We start from the raw sequence: 18,694 nt of genomic DNA, 5'->3' as shown, positions 1-18,694 counted from the left end.
TCCTCCTTCTTTCTCCACCGTCGAACTCTTTGAAGCTGAAGGATCTCCTGTTCCTGAAGAATGGAACCTTTGGTCGGCCTTCACGACACTAAGTGAAACCAACCGCCTTTTGTCTTTGTGCTTTGCTGCCTTTTCTTTTCCTTCCTAGTACTTTTCCTCAGCTCTTTCTGCGAAAACTGGCAGGACACAGTGCTGTGGTAGCTCTATGGTAGAAAAGATTTGATTTTGAAGACGGGTTCCTGCGTTTCGGTTGCATACAGAGCAGATTCCACCATGAGACGATGTCTAGGCATCGGTTCCAAGGCCAAGAGGTTCTTCTTCTTCCCGTCGCCCGCCAAGGAGAAGCCCTTGTGTTGGGATAACCCTTTGGGTCGATTTGGCCCTGAGAACCCAGACTTTGGTATGTTCTTTTAAGGAGATCAATTCCTCTTTTGCAACTCTGGAGTGTTGGCAAAGGTCTAATTTTCGCTCGAGTGCATTATGTTAAGTCTGTCGAGTGAGTAATTGTTTTCTTGTCTTTTCTTATTAATCGCTTTTTCGTTTTGGATTGCGATATTTTGTAGGAAAAGCTCTGATAATTGATTTACAACATTTATTTTAGAAAACAAAGCAGCAGTGCTGATGGTATATTTCTGTTGGATTTGCTGCTCTCTTCTGCAAATTATTAAATTATTCATTTTGTTATGTCTGATATATGGATCGCAATAAGCCATAGACAACCTACTACCTCAGATTTTGAATCTATCTAAAGGAACAAGTTCATATTATGCTATTGCAGTGAGTTCTAGTTTGTTTAGAATGTTTTAAATATGATAATCATGCTGCCAGATTATAACCAAAACAGAGGGTGGCCTGAGTGACAGGTTTGCAAGATTGCTTTGCTCTCTCTCCGTAGGGATGGGTGCAAAGTATGCTACTTGACAGTAGGTTACGAATTTGTACTATATGTTATGCGTTCCTTTGTCTATACTTGTCGTTTCAATATTTGTCTACCACTCAAATCATTTTAGTTATTCTCCTTAAATTAGTACCTTGTAGTGCTCATGGCTTCATCATTCAACCATTATCTTTCTAAATCAAGCACTCATCTTAAGATTTCACCTATTATATGTGATTATCTTCGTGAATATTTGATATTCTGGTAATAAATATGTTTAATGTACATTTGTGGTAAAGTTAACTATTTTCTGATACTGGATCCTTAAATAATATCAATAAGCTTAGACTCACCTTGTCAGTAGGAGTATTATAATGTCAAAGTTCTACTCAGAACTAGAGAGCATTATTGGTTTCTTGTTTGTTGATCTATATCCGTTTCTCTTTATACTACTTTAAGACACTTGGTATTACTTTTCTATCTAGAAGTCCTTGCTTATCTCTTTACTTAAGATCAACATCAAGATTTTTGGGAAAAATTATGAACGATTATGTTTACAGTTTTTTTAAGACATAAATAATGTTACTACAGAATAGTGCAGCTCCCATTTAAAGCTCTTCCATTTCACAATCTAAAAATTAATAGTTAAGTACATGTAAGTGTATTATTGTAATCTGCTACTAGTTTAAAGTGTTAATCCATGTGTGGGCCTGAGATTGCAGTCTTTACCATCACAAGAAACTAGTAGCATTTGCCTATGCCATTCTTAATGTTTGACCAATGTTACATTGTTCCAAACCCTCCTTATATGGTGTGGCTTTCATGCTTGAAATTTGGTGGTACACCAATTAGGAGAGAAAATGTCAGCAGCAACAAGTCTGACCTTGCATATCTTGTTCGACATTAACGATTACATGCAAAACTTTTATCTGGAGAAGACTCAGGTTTTACATGAATTGCATCTCTCTTCCTAGATCTTGTTGGAACTTCTCAATGACTTTGGACTCAGTTAGTGTAATTGAGGGCGATATGTTAATGTTGCTTAAACAAAAGGGAAACTTATATTTTTTATAATAAGTGGAAGATGCAAGGGATCCTAAGTTGTTCTTAAAGTGGCTAGTCTAATGATGTTTGGAGGTAGTTTTCTAAATGTCAGTCATTTCCGTAACTAAGTTCCTGATGAGTTCATTTATGAATGTTTCTTGTTGTGCTTGTCATCAGGCAGTTGACAAGTTACAGGACAAAAGTTAGTCATCCTCTTGAAAATATGAAAATGTGAGGCAACTTAATCTTCCTGCAGTTGAACTGTAATTGATTCCATATCATCCTTCTGTGTGGAGAAAACCCATTTGGTCGACATATTCTTTCTGTTTTTAATCCAAAAAAAGGGATACTGCCACTTCTCAGAAAGCTCGAATGACGTTGGAGATTATGATCAAGGAAAAGGAAGACTCTAGCACCTCTAAACAGTGACAACTATCAAGTTGGAGAATATACATGTCATGATAGAAAGCTTTTGGAATTTGTTGGAAAAAAGGATCTGTTGGAACAAATTGCAAGCATATCACTCAATTTATCATCTTAAAACATACGAAGAACTAGTACTCCTATTTGTACTTGACAAAATATTGAACATTTCATTGGAGTTTGGGCATGCTTCATTGCAAGTTTAGGGGCTTCAAGAGGTAATCATTTATAAATTGGGAAAGTATCAACAACCCCAAAAGCTTTATAGTAATAATGGATCCAATCAAAAGAAGCACATGGGAAGGAACCTATGCAAAAGCACAGTAACTGCAGGAGCTTAGCTTATGGAAACCCATTCAGGCTGATCACATGGTGCTGGTTTGTATTGCCTGAGCTGCTGAACTATTGTGTGGTTTAGGATGATTTTTGGTGGAACTAGTCAACATTCCAATTTTTGTATATGATTAAGCCTGTCAACAACTGATTCTGAACAAATCCAATGGACATTGGAATTCAGATGTGAAACAATAAAGTGTCTGCAAAATGGAAGCTCAGACCACATTGTATCAATGGGAAGAACTTTTAGATCATTGTTGATAATATGCACTTGTTGAAGAATAGTTCAGTGATTTTGTTGAGATCAAATTTTCATTTCAGCAAATATTTGAAGCGGTACTTCCAAAGGACCACAATCTTTTGGTGAAAGAATTGTAGGGAATTTTACAAAGAGTTAGACCAAACCTTGGTGGAGACAGACAAAAAATGGTTAAGAGCTTCGTTCTGCAATTTAAAAAAAAAAAGCTATGTTCTTTGGATATATCATCCAGAGATTCCAGACTATAGTTACCTTTTTATTTTGGCCTCTGTGTTGTTGCTTTTGGAGAGTGATATCTTATATCTCCAATACCATGGATAATCTTTTGACTTCACAGTGATTTAACGCAATGTGCCAAAGCGAATATCTTAAATTTCTCATCTTGTAGATTACTGGTAGACAAGGTGTTATTTAGTTGTTTTGCACTGCATTATGTCATTGGGATATGTGAAACAGAAGGCATCAACCAAATAAGCATGCTGTTGAAATTTTCCAAAGATTATTCTGAAATAGGAGGTAGAGCTTATTAAGAGTCTATTTGCAATTCTAACATCTTCATCTAATTATTTGGACTTGGGTGATTCATGCTTAATGTATGATTTCTGCAGGCTGCGAGGAGGAAATATTTTTTGACTCAAAAGAAAGTTTGGATTCTGAATGTGAGGATGATTTCTTTAGTGTCATTGGAGGTATACTATATATACACTAAAATGATGAAAATTCTCGTTGCCTTTATAAACTCTTTAACGGAATTTCTTTTAAAGAAACATCTTGATATGTTGTTATGCACATATTTAGTTCAATTTCAGTAATGAATTTTGCTTACACGTGGTGCATTTTGTATTATGCAGACTTGACACCATCACGAGTAAGTACCCCTGACCATCAAACAAATGTAAGGTTGATCTCTGGATTGGATAATTCCATCTTTGTGGACAAGTATCCAGACTCTAAATCCGAACCCTCTCCTGCTGGTAGAAAGAAATTAGGTGACATTCTACATGAAACAATTCAAGGTGAACGGGCAGTTGTTGCAACAAATGCTGCCGAAGAGGAAGTGGGAATCAATGGAAAACCCGATGTACTCAAAACCGACGCAGACCAAGCTCCAGGATCATTAAATGGCACTCCATACTGCTCTGGAGCCACTTCTGTCTGTGCAAGTGAAATGACACCAAGTCAGGATCGCAAGAACAGGAAAGGCAAAATATGGAAGGCTGGTCATTGTTGCTTGCCAAGCTTGCAGAGTTTTGGCTTTGATGAGAAAAGGCAGAAGCTGAATCCTGGAGCCTACAATTCCTGATACTGCTGTTGCTTTTAGTAAATTGTCTTCTGAATGGGTTATCTAGGCTCCTACTAGTACTTCCATTGTATGCTCATATGTATGAGTGTCATGATCTTAGCCTCGACATAGACCTTTAAGAGTTAGTTAAAGAGACAATTTTTGGCAGATAACTGCGAGTTGGGTCGTCGTCAAATATCTGTAAACAAAAGCTTGTTCCATTTTCTACTGCCATGTAAAATTTCCATGCACTCATAGAACATGGAAAAGAAGAAACAAGCGGTTAACTCTTCTTTGGAAATCTGTACATCTGTTGCCTTCCTAAATATCTGTCTTGAAAGCAACTTGTCCACTATACATTCAAGAAATATAGCTCTTGCTCTGTGTTGTGTTTTAGCTCTCTCGCTGCTGGTCTTGCTATCATCTGCTGCGCTAATGCAATACTTTCCGTCATGCCTATTGCAGTGTGGTCCTTGAAAGGATTAAGGATGTTTTCTTTTGCTTGCTTGATAACTTCATAATGCTTTAGAAAGAATGAGATATCTAGGAAAAGAATTCTGAAATAATTTGAGTACAGTGTCTTCTTCTGCATGATTATCTAATGAATTGATTAGCTGGATGACCATTACTTCAGATATATATATATATATATATGTATATATATATATGTATGTATATATATGTCTTGTATTTACTGACTTATATGTTACAATATTATCTTGGGCAAAAATGTTGTCCACATCCAAATTCATATTTCATGGTCCCAAAAATAGTTCTAATGTTTTGAGTCAAAACTATATTCTTAAATCATGTCCAGTAGGGAATTTTGGAGTTTAGAATAAATAAATGAATAAACATATGCCACGTAGGATTCTTAAGTCACTATAGAAAAATAATTATATTTTTAGTTCGTCGTCATCCACGTGGCTTTAACGTATTACGTTGGTCATGATTTGTTCTCCCATTGCGTGCAGCAGGATTCGAACCCTCGTGGTCTTCACCCATAAAACTAATTGGATATTTGGGCACATTCTCTCGGTTCGGTGGCCTTATCATCGCCCGCTTGCGCTCCCGCTGGGTGGATGTTATGGCTCTTTCGCTTCTCCCGCACGCTAACGTCGCCGCCCGAGTCGCCACTCGAAACCACCCGCCGCCAGCCTCTACTCCTACCCTTCTCCGTCGTCGGAACCCTAATCCTCTGCAACGCCATTCCTCTTCCTCCTCCTCCGACGCGGCCGCAACCTCCACTGCCCTCCAATGCCCACACTTCCAGTCGTATGTTTGTTGTCTCGACCTCGGTTGAGACAAGCATAAATAGCTACCAATTTCTTTTTTGATCGTTTAATCTGGATTTGTCTCTCATGGTTTTTTTGCTAAACGTTTTTAGATGCTCCGGTTGCACCCACGAGTGGAATCTTGATCGGCCGCCCGTGATCGAAGAAGCTATCGAGTTCTTCAAGAGCCTCGGCGTCTCAGATTTTACGTTCGAGAGTGGAAGACTGGTGGGTGTTCGTTCTGTTTGTAATACGTTTTTTGCACAATTACTGGAATGGCATGCATGTGACGAGGTGGAATTGCTTGGTTTCATCGCCTTATAAGGAACCAAGAATTGGAGGAGTGTGCTAAGTTGTTGTAGGTGATAGGACAAGTGATGATTGAGTACATGGCCGATTCATAAGAAACTGCTGCAGAAAGAACTTTGTTGTATATTTTGAGATTGGTGATAGGGGAATGACTTGGTAGCAGTGGTTCCCAGCAGTCACAGTTATGCTGCAGTCGTCAGTGTGATCAATTAGAACTTGTATTTTACCTTTTTTAATTGGCAACTTGTTTACAAAGACAAAAGTAGGGGCCTTGCTATGAGAACACTGAAGATGTGGCATGTGAAATTTCCTACACTCATGAATGGGAGTTTGTGTTTTGTTGGCTCTTCTTTTGTTCCTTTTCAATGACAATTGATCCCATAGAAGAGCTTACTGCTTCATCCTTATTTTGATTCTTTCCTGAACTGTGCATAGCTCCAAAGTGTTATTGGGATTTAGAAGAACTCCCTTCTTGCCTAGACTTGCCTTGGCTAGAATTTGACAATAACTTAGATGGTTGTCAAGTTGGCTGATGATAGACCTGGCCGGTGGTAAACCAATTACGATTTTACCATGGAGACTTCACAAGTTTGAGGCTTTGAGCTTTGCTGAGGTTGGTGTTAGAGTTTAGTTATAGGTCGGACACACACTCCTAAAGCTTAAGCATTTGGGATTGATGGCAATCCAATCAAAAAGATTACTAGAACAGAAAGAGGTTAAATGACGATGATGATGATTGTAATGATTATGCAATTTTACATATAGCTGCTCTTTCTGGTGCAAAAACATGGAAACACCCTACATTACTATTTGCAAGTCAATGCTATCGCTGTTTACTGAATATATAAATAAGACGTTATTCACCATCCTTCCACCAGAATTATGATGAGGTCCACATTTGAGTCCATATAAAGCTGAGATTTGCCATTGTTTTTATGATTTTCTGTAATGTTCAGTTTAAAGTTTTTTTATCAGATTGTGTTAGTTGATTGTCTCTTTATTAGGATTTTACTGGGTAATTTCAATTTTGGTTTATAAATGTTTGAGTCTAGTTTGTTATTAGTTATTTTCCTTGCAGTCGTATGCTGTGTATTGACACTTTTTGCGGTACCTACTTTATGATACAGTAACCTTCATAAGGTCCCCAAGTCTCAGAGCAAAATTTTCCCTGTATCTCTGACATGACATCCAGGAATAGGATTCTTATGGTGTTCATTTACTTGTATATTTTGAGGAGAGACTGGGAGAAAGAAGCAGATAAATCTGATGGTACAGAGAATTCTAACAAGACGATCTCTGCATTCGTCGAAATAGTCAAAATCAAAATAATATGTAGAGCTAATTTATCCAAATCAGTTCAAAATATCCAAATGTGGTGCATCATTAAAGGGAAGAATTTTTCGACATATGAAGGTGTCACAATTAAATATGCCAAAAAAGGAAAGCAATCTTTTTATTTATTTCCTTTCTAGGGATCCTTCCATCGGATAGACACTTATGATCATTGTACCTGATGGTTTTGAGAACAATAGGTTATGTTACAGTGTTAGAGCTCAATTTCAAAAAAAGATCCATGTAACTAACCAACTCAAATGCTTTGTTTTTGTTGTAGTAGCTCATTTTTAAGGTGTGTTCAAAACTGATTCTAAGATATATATATATCATTATCTTCCAAGGTTGATTCTTTTTTGATTGATTTATTAGCCTTATCATTAGAGATTAATTGGAATTGACAATTTCAATCAAACTCCATTAAGGATGTTGGATTCTTTGCCCATTTTAGTTGATTGGATAGCCTTATAAAGAAGGTCCAGAAAAAAAGAAGAGGCAAGGAAGGGGAGTACCGGAAGGATAAGAAAAAGGAATCCTATGACTATTGAGAGAAATAAAAGCATATGTTGCTGCAATTATGCAACAACAAGAAAGTCGTAATGTCCTAACTATTTGAGGTCGATTATATGGTTCTTTTGTCATTATTGAGCTATGCAAAAGACCATATCCTTAGTTAAATTGGGAGTATATAAATTTTTATTTATAGCTTTTAGTAATATCCAGTGATTGCAAAAGGTGCTCGGTCGCTCGCCTAGGCGCTCGGGCGAGGCGAGGCGAGGCCCGAGCGCCTCGCTAATGTCCCAGGCGGCGCGCTTCAAACAGGCGCCGCCTGGGCGCTCGCCCGAGCCCAGGCGCTGGGCGCTTCGGGCGAGCGCCTGGGTAAACTAAGGCGACCGAACCAGAATTTTAGGTCTGGTTCGGTCCTGGTTCGGTTGTTAGTTGGTTCAATCGAACCAACTAAACCGATATAACCCCAACCCTAACCCTAACCCAACACTAACCTGCTGCCGCTGCCGCTCTCGATCGCGATCGCGATCTCGTCGCTCGCTATCGCTGCTCCCGCTGTCGCTGCTCGCGCCTCCCGCGAGCCTTCCCGCTGCTCGCGCCTCCCGCAAGCCCTCTCGCTGCTCGCGCCTCCTGCGAGCCCTCCCGCGAGCCCTCTCGCGAGCCTTCCCGCTGCTCGTGCCTCCCTCGAGCCCTCCCGCGAGCCTTCCCTCTGCTCGCGACTCCCGCTGCTTGCGCCTCCTGCGAGCCCTCCCTCTGCTCGTGACTCCCGCGAGCCCTCCCGCTACTCGCGCCTCCCGCTCCCTTTCCTTTTCCCCCCGTCGCTCGCCGCTACCGACGCTGCTTCCTTTCTCCGTCAAGCTCAGACTGCTCAGTATACTCTTAAATCTTAATATTAAGTTTATTTGAATTTTAAAATGATTAATTTTTATTAATAGATTAATAATATATTATTTTGATTTTAATGTTATTAATTTTGTGATTTTGTATCTTAGATTTTTTTAATTTAATAGCATATTTTTATTTAAAATTTTAAATAATTATATTTATTAATTATATTATATATTTTTATATTTTAGCGCCTCGCTTCGCTCGGGCGAGCGCCTAGCGCCTCGGGCGTTTTTGGACCTTGGCGCCTTTTGGCGCCTAGCGCTTTTTAAATCACTGGTAATATCAGTTGTGGACATTTCTCTAACTCTCCTCATCCTACCGATAGTAATTAATTCAACTATTCTAATTATAGCATTATATGTTTCCGTAGATGTTTGTACCATCTTAAATGATTTTTCTCTTTTGAAGTGAATTAAAACATTTCTATTCCTATCTTTTCTAGTATATTTTTTGTCTAACAATTGTCATATGAAAATTTTCTTTTAATCTAAAATATATCTTAGTGATCATGAAGCTCCAAATGCTCCTCTCTTCTCCATTTTAATTACCAAGTTTTTTTACTCTATTAATAAATTATTAATCTCTCTATCTTATTGAATAATCGATCCAAGATAAATAAATATTATTAGAACTTCTTGCCCATCCAACTTAACTATATTTTCAAGTTTATTCTTAGTATTGCTAGAATTGTATCTTATATATTTAGTTTTAGTCCTACTTAATTTAAAACTTTTAGTCTCTAAAGTTTGGCTCTATAACTCAAGTTTAAAATTAATTTCATTTAAAGTCTTATATATTGAAATAATAATATTAGTAAATAAAAATGTAATGACTTAATGCATACTTAGATATTGTCCTATTCTAACAAAAGCTTATTAAACAAACTCCTTATAGTCCTAATACTAGTAAACTATAGTATTATATATACATATATCTTTTATAATATCACGTATAATTAGCGATACACCTTTCCCTGTAAAAGCCACCATCATACATCTCTAGGAACTTTAACAAAGGTCTTCTCTAAATCAATAAAAATGATATACAATTTTTTCTTCTTCTCTATATATTTTTTCATCAATTGTTTTAATAAATATCTTGCATTAACCTAAATTGATTTTTGGAGCCAATGACTATCGTATCGCTCGAAACGATACGAAAGAGGTGGGGTGTATCGATCCAGGCATGGACCGATACACAGATTGCCTCTATTTTGGGCGATTCCAATTCATATAAAAATCCTAAAACAAGAGTCACGAGCCCTCTTCTCACCACTGCCCTCTTCTAGTGCCGATGTTGCCGATGCCACTATCGTTCGATGTCGTTGCCATTGCCATTCAATGTCACCGTCACTATCATTTAACATCACCAGTGCTATAGTTTGAGGCTGTTTATCTACCCGGTACACTCCCTCCTCTTCTCTCCTCTCGTTCCTTCTCCTCCACCACTTCCTCTTCGTTCTTTTTCCTCCCCTCTTCTTTCTCTTCTTCCTTCCCTTCCTCCATCACCACTTTTTCTTCCTTCCTCTTCCTCCTTCCTCCTCTTCTTCTTTCTTCCTCTTCATTTTTCTTCCTCCTCCACATCCCTTTTCTCCTTCTTTGTCTGGGAAACACTGGTATTTATCGGTATCGGTGCACCAATATTGATTGGTACATATTGGTCCAACCAGATCATCAAAAATGGTTTTCGTTTGGAGATATATGTTTTATATCCTATTTGACTTCTAATCTCTCTTTTCCAAAATTTCATATTGTCACTCATAATTTGAATTCCTTTGTAATTACAAAAGCTTTAAATATCTTCATCATTCTTATAAATTGGTACTAATAACTCTTTTTTCATTCATCATGCATCTTTTAAATTTCAAAATTTTGTTAAATAAACTAGGCAACCAAGCTATTCCTTGGTCTCTTAAACACTTCTAAACCTCAATAGAAATACCGTAAGGTCCGCCACTGTTACCTATTTTCATCTTTTTAAGGTTTATTAAACTCTTCTAAACCTCAATAGAAATACCATCAGGTCTGACACTCTCACCTATTTGGCAGCATTCTCTAGAATGTTATTACTTATTAGTACCCATAAAAATGATGGAGGAGGTCTATAATTAGAGGACTTAGCTTTATTGTTAAATTTTTTTAAAGGAATATGTTCATACAGGTTTAGCAAGATCCTGAGGTAGACAAAATTGACCTAATTTAATTGAAACATACAATTAGTCAGGCAGAAGAAGGAAGAGATCAGTTGGGCATGAACTTACCATATTCAGTCAGCAGATAGTTTCAGTAATGAAGAATTGTAAGATGAAAATGACTCTTCATCTGTGGGCTAATTTAGGCTGGCAATTATAATTTATTATTTGAAAGATGTTGGCAACAAAGTTGCAAAACAATCAAGCAACATTCCCAAATATCTCAATGTAAGACTCAATTAATTGACCTATTAAATTGATTCCAATTTGACTGAATGAAACACAAAATGAACCATAAAGGTGTAACAAAATAATATTGCATCATATACTTATATTTTCAGAAATAATAATTATCTCATCAAAAGATCTAAATGATTATTTCATCCTGTAGTGTCAATTTGCTTCTGTGAAAGTTTGTTGCTGGAAGTGATAATACATTTCCCATTTTTTCAGAAGAATTGATGCCAACTCCTAGTATTTGGTGTTTTAAGGACTCTTGCGCTATCGTCTTCAATGCAATTGATTCATTTGGTGTGGCTTGAACAAGATGGCCAGTCCAGATCCATATAGGAATTAGCTAACTTAAATTTGAAAAACTTTGGTGTTGGTCCTTGATCGACAAATATTATTCAGTGTAATAGTCTGACCTTTATTTGATTCCTTGTTTGGGAAACACAATTTTGAATTGAAGCTGTTTAGAATAGTTTCTTAACAAAAAAATCTGCATTGGACAATTCTTGTCTTGATTCTTTGAAATCATTTTCTAGCATCATTTGCCATATTGTACCAACGTGGCATATTGATCCCTTGTTTGACTGGATATGTACTAGTGACATATCATGTGTCAGTAAAATGGTATATACCTATAAACAGAAAAAGTATTGAAAAATCAGCCAAAATTAAAGAAACCTTTTTGAAGGTCTTTTATCCTAACATATCAGTATATGAATTAAATTTGAATAAGAATAGAGTATATCTAGCCATAAATGAATACAAAATCTAGGCTATAAGTATCGAAAATTGAATTTCTTACCTTTCCAGATGCGTTGAGGAAGAACTTAGTTGCATGATCATCATTCAAAGAAAGTTGCTTTCGTTGATCTTGAATCACCTAAAAAAGTCGAGATATTAGGTGTTGAAACTTTAATATTTGAGCTAAATAAACTATTGAGATAATATTAATATATACCTGTCGAATCTCAACCAATCGGTAATGGTCGAATTTTGACCATACTGAACAATATGTGAGGTGTATGAGCTGGTATATACTGCCCATTTCATACCATATTAGGTGGTATGTTGTCCATGCTTTCTAGTATTGATTACTTGTGGGATGCATGATCTACTGCAAATATCTGCACTTGGCAGAAATTATTATTTCCAAGGGAAGAATGTGAACCTTTTTATCTAGAATAAGGATGGTTAAGACATAGATTAGGTTGTGTGGAGATGGAATTTATATGGGCAAGCTTGAGTAGGATGATTTGAAATGTTCAAATGTAAGTAATAAATTTCCAAATATTTCTTTTTTGGGATTTATGAAGACAACGTGGTAGTTTAAAGTTTCAATAGAAAAGCCATAGTGTTGAAATGGATGTGAAAATATTCTTGATAGTGAGGTTTATACTCGAGAACTGAATAATGGATGGTAGCTTGGAGCATCTTGGTTCCTTAGTTTTCCTTGTAGAAACAACAAAGTTATGTTGCTTTAGTTAGAGTCGGTGGAAGTTATTGCTGTTTTGTTTTAGTCGGTAGGTTTTCTAGGGGCAAATGGTGATTTTCATTCATTTGATTTAGATAATTGAGTGTTGACAGTTATTGTCAATTATGTATGACACATTTCCATCTTGTATTTTTGGTTAGTTGGATTTTTCTGTCTTCCTACCTCTCTCAAGTTATTTTGGTGATGCATTTTCGTTTACTCCTAGATAAATGTTTCTCTTCCATTATGTCTATATTTGCTCTTAAAACAATTCCAAAATGTCATACATGTTGACTGTTCAATTTTGATTGCTTGCAGTGGGAATGGAGATGTCGGGCAAAACTTGTGGTTCGTGGAACACCAGAGAACCCCTTGATTGGATTGTATCAGGAAGGCACACATGACATTGTGGATATTCCAATGTGTAGAGGTTTTTAATCTATCATGTTTGTTTGAATAAATAAATGTTCCTTGTGCAATATATATCATCTTAAATTGGAGACTCATGTATGAGTTCTATCACTACATGTAGCAATATTATGTTCACTGATCCTTGCTAGATTCATCTGGTAGGTGAGGAGAGTTAATTGTACTCAACATGGATTAAAATTTTGGTCGTGTATCAATCCAGGTAGCCGGCAGGGCTGATACAGTACCACTAGAGGGCGGCATACCCACACTTGGTATAAGTCGATACTGCCTAGATCAAAGAAAAAGAGAGATGTAAAAAAGAAGAGTCTAGGAGGCAGAGGAGGGCAGAGACTGACCAACCAAGAAAAGAGAGAAAAAGAACAAGTAATAAAAAATAACTATGGTAGCTTTAAAAAATAACCAGTACTGAGTGGTAGGCTACAACCAACCTACTACCTGATACAGTTCCAATACCGTCTGTTACAGGGTTGGTATGACTCAGGACAGGGCCAATACTGCCTGGTACAGGGTGGTACAGCTTCTATATAGGGCAGTTCCTTTTTTATTTTTCAGCTTTTTTAAGTTTCTTTCGGAACTCGGTATGTACCAGTGAATTGAGTGTCACTACACAATATGGGATGTTATAGTACCGTTCCGAGCCCTAATTGGTATAGTATTGGTACATTAAATTGCAAGTCTTGCTTGGTATAACCATGCAAGTCCTTACCTTGTTTAGGTCATTCATATATTTAGTCCATTGCTGGAGTGAAATCACTACTTCATACATATCTACCATCTGATAGACAGTCAGTCTGCCAATATGATGGACATGGGATTAGTATAGGGAAATAGTAGTCAAACTACAATTTCAACTTTTGTGCTGCGAAAATTCCAGCCCCCTAAACAATGCCCTGTGGTTTTAGGCTTACTAGAATGTGTAATTGTTACTATGAATTGTGTTTGAAACATCTGGCGATCATGTATTGTTTCTAAAACAAATGAAATTCTGATCAATTTCTTTACTCGTAGTTGTCATATACTATTTTGATTGAAATGTTATACTTATGACATCATGGTCACACATGATATGTATGGTCATGATATTTTAGCATATGTTATATATTGTCCGATCCATATATTCTATATTATTCAAAACCACAAATGCATGTTCATTGATCAAACAAACACTCGATATTGCTTGTATTATTTTACCTTCTAAAAGAGGATTGGTACACGTACAGCAATCTTTGGTCCCTAGGACACTTCAACTTCACAATGACATTAGATTTACAATGATCTGCTAATGTTGTTCTTTTAATGTTGTGATATTTTACTTGCATGGTGTAGATTCTAACTTCTACTAAAACATCCATGTGAAGAAACAAAAGGATCATGTGTCTGATATCCTGATTATTCTGTAGATACAATATTCTAAATTTATAGTTTACTAGATACTTTTGCATACCATTTTATAGGCTTCAATACTTGCAGCTCCTCTGTCTCAATTTATATTGGTTTTTTGTTGTTCCCAGCACATCATCCAAATATTAATGCTGCAGTTGACCTCTTAAAACAAGGCAGGATACTTTTCTCTGTTCAAAGATTTGCTAGTTTTTGCTTTTTCTTTCTGGTTTTTGGACATCTTAAACTTCAGTGCTATTGCTATATCTTTTACTATAATAGGCATTTCTAAGTTGAAAGTGGAATTATATGATGAAGAGTTAGGTACCGGTGATCTGCGATATGTACAGGTTAGTTTTACTTTCTGATTTCCATAACTTATGTCATTTGTCAAGATGTTTTGGACCTCTTTAATCTTGTTTAGCTTTAATATGTCTCTTTATATTTTCAGCTTCATTAGCTAAATTTTAAAGTAATGCTCTTTTTGTTGCTGAAATTTTCTTGATGACACTCCGTGTACATCATAGATTCTAATCACCATAAGGGGGTTCCTGCAACTTTCATTCTAAAACTGCACATTGATTACTTGATTTTATATGACATAATATGCCAATTGATGCATGTGGCTGAATGAAACCTTGTATAAATCAATAGATCTATGATTTTAGCAGAGAAAATCATTCTTGGGACACTTGGAAGTTGGAACAATTGATTTGGTGACACAACCATCAAATCCCAATCCTCCGCTGGTGAAGGAAATTTGTGTATAGACAATCTTGAGGATGTGATCATGGGGAACAATAGAATTGATCAAGAGCACTAGATATTCAGATACGAGATTAGGATATAATTGATTCTACCATCCAAGGATTTTACTTTTGAATAATACCGCTCGTACTGGGCGGTACGTACCGGTCCGTCAACAAATCGGTACGGAAACCGCTCGCTATCAAGTGGTAGCGTTGATTGGGGTTATTTCCGCTCGCTGAAAGATTTATGAGTCTAGTTTCTGATAAATCATGTTTTGCATAAATCAGAGTTTTCAACAAAGAGTTATAAACAAGAGAATACTGAAAGGTCAGAATCGACAGTCTCTGTTTTACAGATTTCATAGGATCAGTTGAAATAACAGTTTGGGTAGGTAATTAGACTCTAAATTTATCAATCTTGGTATCAAAAGAAAGAGATATAAGTCTATTTTTGGATGAATTTGGTTTTTCCTAAATCAAGAATCTGTGTATAATGTTTTGGCTAGAACAATGCAGAAAGGTCAAATACTGAAAAATTCTAGATTCACTGTTTTATTCCCAAACGACAGAAATATCATGACGAAGCCAAAATCTTCCAAAATTTTCAGAATTAAGATGAAATTAGAGATCAAGATTTTTATAGGAAGGGGTTAGAACACTTGCCTTAGAAAAATTGGAGTCTCAAATATGTAGAATTGATGCAAAACCTCAAGCCAAAGCAAGGCTTCTTCTTCCTTTACTTCAATTCCTCTTTCCTTCTCTTCTCAAACTTACTCTTGTTGTAGCTCCTTTGTTAAGTTTTCCTTTAGTTTCTCCTTTAATTACTTAGGTTTGGCCAACACAAGGATTGTTAGGTGGCAAGCATGCATGAAGGAAGCCTATGTGCCATCCATAGAACAAACATAGGTGGCACCATCCTTAGGTTAGCTAGTGACACTTGTCCTCCATTTTTTTTCTAAACTTAATATGAATCTTTCACAAATCATATCCAATTGTTAAGATTTATATTTAGGTCCCTGCATTACAAATAAACCCTTACAAAATTTTTAAAAATGAGGGATGTTACACTCTCCCCTCCTTAAAAAAAAAATTTAGTCCTCTAAATTTGTCATACCTCCTTCGACCACTGACTTAGAAGCTTTGGAATCTTATTCAATGATAGCATATACTTTAGCATGGGCTAATGGTCTAGGAGGCAGTAGCTCTTTCTTCTTCTTAAGAGGGCAATCTTTTATTTTATGATCCAACTTCCCGCAAGCAAAACAGGCTCCAGTTACCCAAAAACATTGACTTGTTTCATGATTTAACTCGCATCTTGCAAATGATTGAATTCTCTACGGTGACTTTTCTTTCTCAAATCTAGATGCCTTTACCTTTTTGTTTCTTATTTCAGATTCATCCTCTCTTTTACTTTTGCTGATAAACTTGTCCTTATCTTTGTTACCCCTGATTTCTTGAATTTTCTCCAAGTCTCTTTCAATTATCAAAGCTCTTTTTACCACATCAGCATGCTTGGAGTTTTAAGGCTGATATCCGACTTCTTATTGCTAGCCTTAGGCCCCTTTCAAATTTCTTTGCTTTTCTAGTTTCATCATCAGTTATATGAGTGGCAAATCTGGAGAGTTCGGTGAATTTAGATTCATACTATGCTATCGTCAAGTTTCCTTAGATAAGACTCAAGAACTCCAATTCTTTTTGCTCTCTAATGCAATCTGGGAAATATTTATCGTTGAACATTTCTACGAATACCTTCCATGTGATTGGCTCGTGTTTGACTTCAAAAATCCTTATTATCATTCTCCATCAGTGCTCAGCCTCTCCTTCTAACATAAAGGCGGGAAGAGAAACCTTCTGATCATCAGAATAATTTAAGACATCAAATATTCTCTATCCGCATCATCCATCGTTCTGCTACCATTGGATCAGGCTCACCACTAAAACTAGGAGGAATAAGCACCTTAAATTATCCCATTCTTAGTCCATTCTAAGTTGATGTCCCCTATCAACACTTTCATCTCACTCAATTTTTCAAAAGAAGATGAAGCAAGAGGACCGAATGTCCTCGACATCATGGATTCCTAAAAGACATCAAAGTAATTTTTCACCGACTACTATAGTTTATTAGACCTCAATATATTTTGCACATCAAACATATCAAATATCTCAGTGATCCTCAAATCATGCTTTGATAGTTAGATGCGTAATAAATTTTGAGGATCACTAAGATTTTTAATATGTTATATGCGTAATAAAATTTGAGGTTTAGTGATTATATTCAGAGATTGATAAAAAAAAAAATCTCTTTTGTTGTTTTTAGGAAGCAAGGATGACGAGATCCTTTGTTTCTCCTGTTGCATCTACTTTTGATCAATTGGGTGGTATTATGAGAACTCTGGAGACTATGACAAAAGTGATGCAACAATAAGTCTGACAAGGAAGAAATGATGGAACGGGGACATCAAATCATACTGGGTTGGGAATTGAACAGTTTAAGAAGCTCAGTCCTCCCAATTTTAGTGGTGAGCCTGATCCAATGATAGCAGAACGATGGATGATGCAGATAGAGAAAATATTTGACATCTTAAATTGCCCTGATGATCAGAAGATTTCTCTTGCCGCCTTTATGTTGGAAGGAGATGCTGAGCACTGGTGGAGAATAATTAAAAAGATTTATGAAGTCAAACATAAGCCAATCACATGGAAGGTATCCGTAGAAAAGTTCAACGATAAATATTTCCCAGATTGCATTAGAGAGTAGAAAAAATTGGAGTTCTTGAATCTTATCTAAGGAAACTTGACGATAGCACAGTATGAATCTAAATTCACTGAACTCTCCAAATTTGCCACTCATATGTCACGACCCGAGTCTGATGAGTCAACTGGCCAATAACTCCATTTTGATCCTTCAACCACGGACCAAAATGCTTAAGCGGGAGTTAACGTAGTACACTCATCAGACCCATATAAGCTAATCATACACATTGCCCACTTCCGATGTGGGACTAATGGGATGTTACAATATCCCCAACTCAATTAGCTTGACGTCCTCGTTAAGGCCCAACAATATCCCAGATCGAACCCTAGTATAGTGCATGTGAGGTTTAACTCAGTGGTGGCTCCACGTCGTGATGAATTCTCGACTCCGTCCACAGGTAGCCCTTTCCTACTCGAGCCCTCTCACCCTGTCCAAATGCTAGGTCGGCTCTGATACCAAATGTCATGACTCGAGTCTGATGAGTCAACTGGCCAATAACTCTATTTTGATCCTTCAACCACGGACCAAAATGCTTAAGCGGGAGTTAACGTAGTACACACATTAGACCCATATAAGCTAATCATACACATTGCCCACTTCCGATGTGGGACTAATGGGATGTTACATCATATAACCGATGATGAAACTAGAAAAGCAAAAAAAATTGAAAGGGGCCTAACGCCAGCAATAAAAAGTCGGATATTAGCTTTAAAACTTCAAGCATATACTAATGTGGTAGAAAGGGCTTTTGATAATTGAAAGAAACTTAGAGGAAATTCAGGAAATCAATGGTAAGAAAGATAAAGACAAGTTTATCAGCAAAAATCAGAGAGGGAATGAATCTGAAATAAGAAATAAGAAGGTAAAGGCATCTAGAGTCGAGAAAGAAAAGTCACCAAAGATAACTCAATCATGTGCAAGATACGGGTTTAATCATGAAATAAGTCAATGTTT

At 36.7% G+C, this 18,694-nt stretch overlaps 2 protein-coding genes across 5 annotated transcripts in view; both read left to right on the top strand.

Moving 5' to 3' along the window:
- The window catches only part of LOC103973253 (uncharacterized protein At3g27210), a 4,687-nt gene extending 70 nt beyond the window's left edge, over positions 1 to 4,617 (top strand). The window contains exons 1-4 of one of the 4 annotated variants that reach the window (XM_009387761.3): positions 1 to 92; positions 184 to 400; positions 3,548 to 3,628; positions 3,791 to 4,617. The exon at positions 1 to 92 is cut by the window's left edge and continues 70 nt beyond it. In XM_009387761.3, coding sequence (XP_009386036.2) covers positions 274 to 400; positions 3,548 to 3,628; positions 3,791 to 4,242 — 660 coding nt within the window. In that variant the 5' untranslated portion in view covers positions 1 to 92; positions 184 to 273 and the 3' untranslated portion in view covers positions 4,243 to 4,617. The other 3 variants (XM_018821356.2, XM_009387762.3, XM_065135545.1) reach the window with 3 other exon arrangements.
- A 631-nt stretch (positions 4,618 to 5,248) lies between these two features.
- Positions 5,249 to 18,694, top strand: part of LOC103973252 (uncharacterized) — a 35,504-nt gene continuing 22,058 nt past the window's right edge. The window contains exons 1-5 of the mRNA XM_009387758.3: positions 5,249 to 5,496; positions 5,609 to 5,723; positions 12,743 to 12,854; positions 14,368 to 14,412; positions 14,519 to 14,586. Coding sequence (XP_009386033.2) covers positions 5,309 to 5,496; positions 5,609 to 5,723; positions 12,743 to 12,854; positions 14,368 to 14,412; positions 14,519 to 14,586 — 528 coding nt within the window. The 5' untranslated portion in view covers positions 5,249 to 5,308. The remainder of the gene's footprint in view (positions 5,497 to 5,608; positions 5,724 to 12,742; positions 12,855 to 14,367; positions 14,413 to 14,518; positions 14,587 to 18,694) is intronic.

Source organism: Musa acuminata, chromosome BXJ3-1 (genome assembly GCF_036884655.1).
Source record: "Musa acuminata AAA Group cultivar baxijiao chromosome BXJ3-1, Cavendish_Baxijiao_AAA, whole genome shotgun sequence".
NCBI classification, from domain to species: domain Eukaryota; kingdom Viridiplantae; phylum Streptophyta; class Magnoliopsida; order Zingiberales; family Musaceae; genus Musa; species Musa acuminata.
The sequence above is the reverse complement of the archived record's forward strand: the minus strand, read 5'-3'. Positions and strand labels throughout refer to the sequence as shown.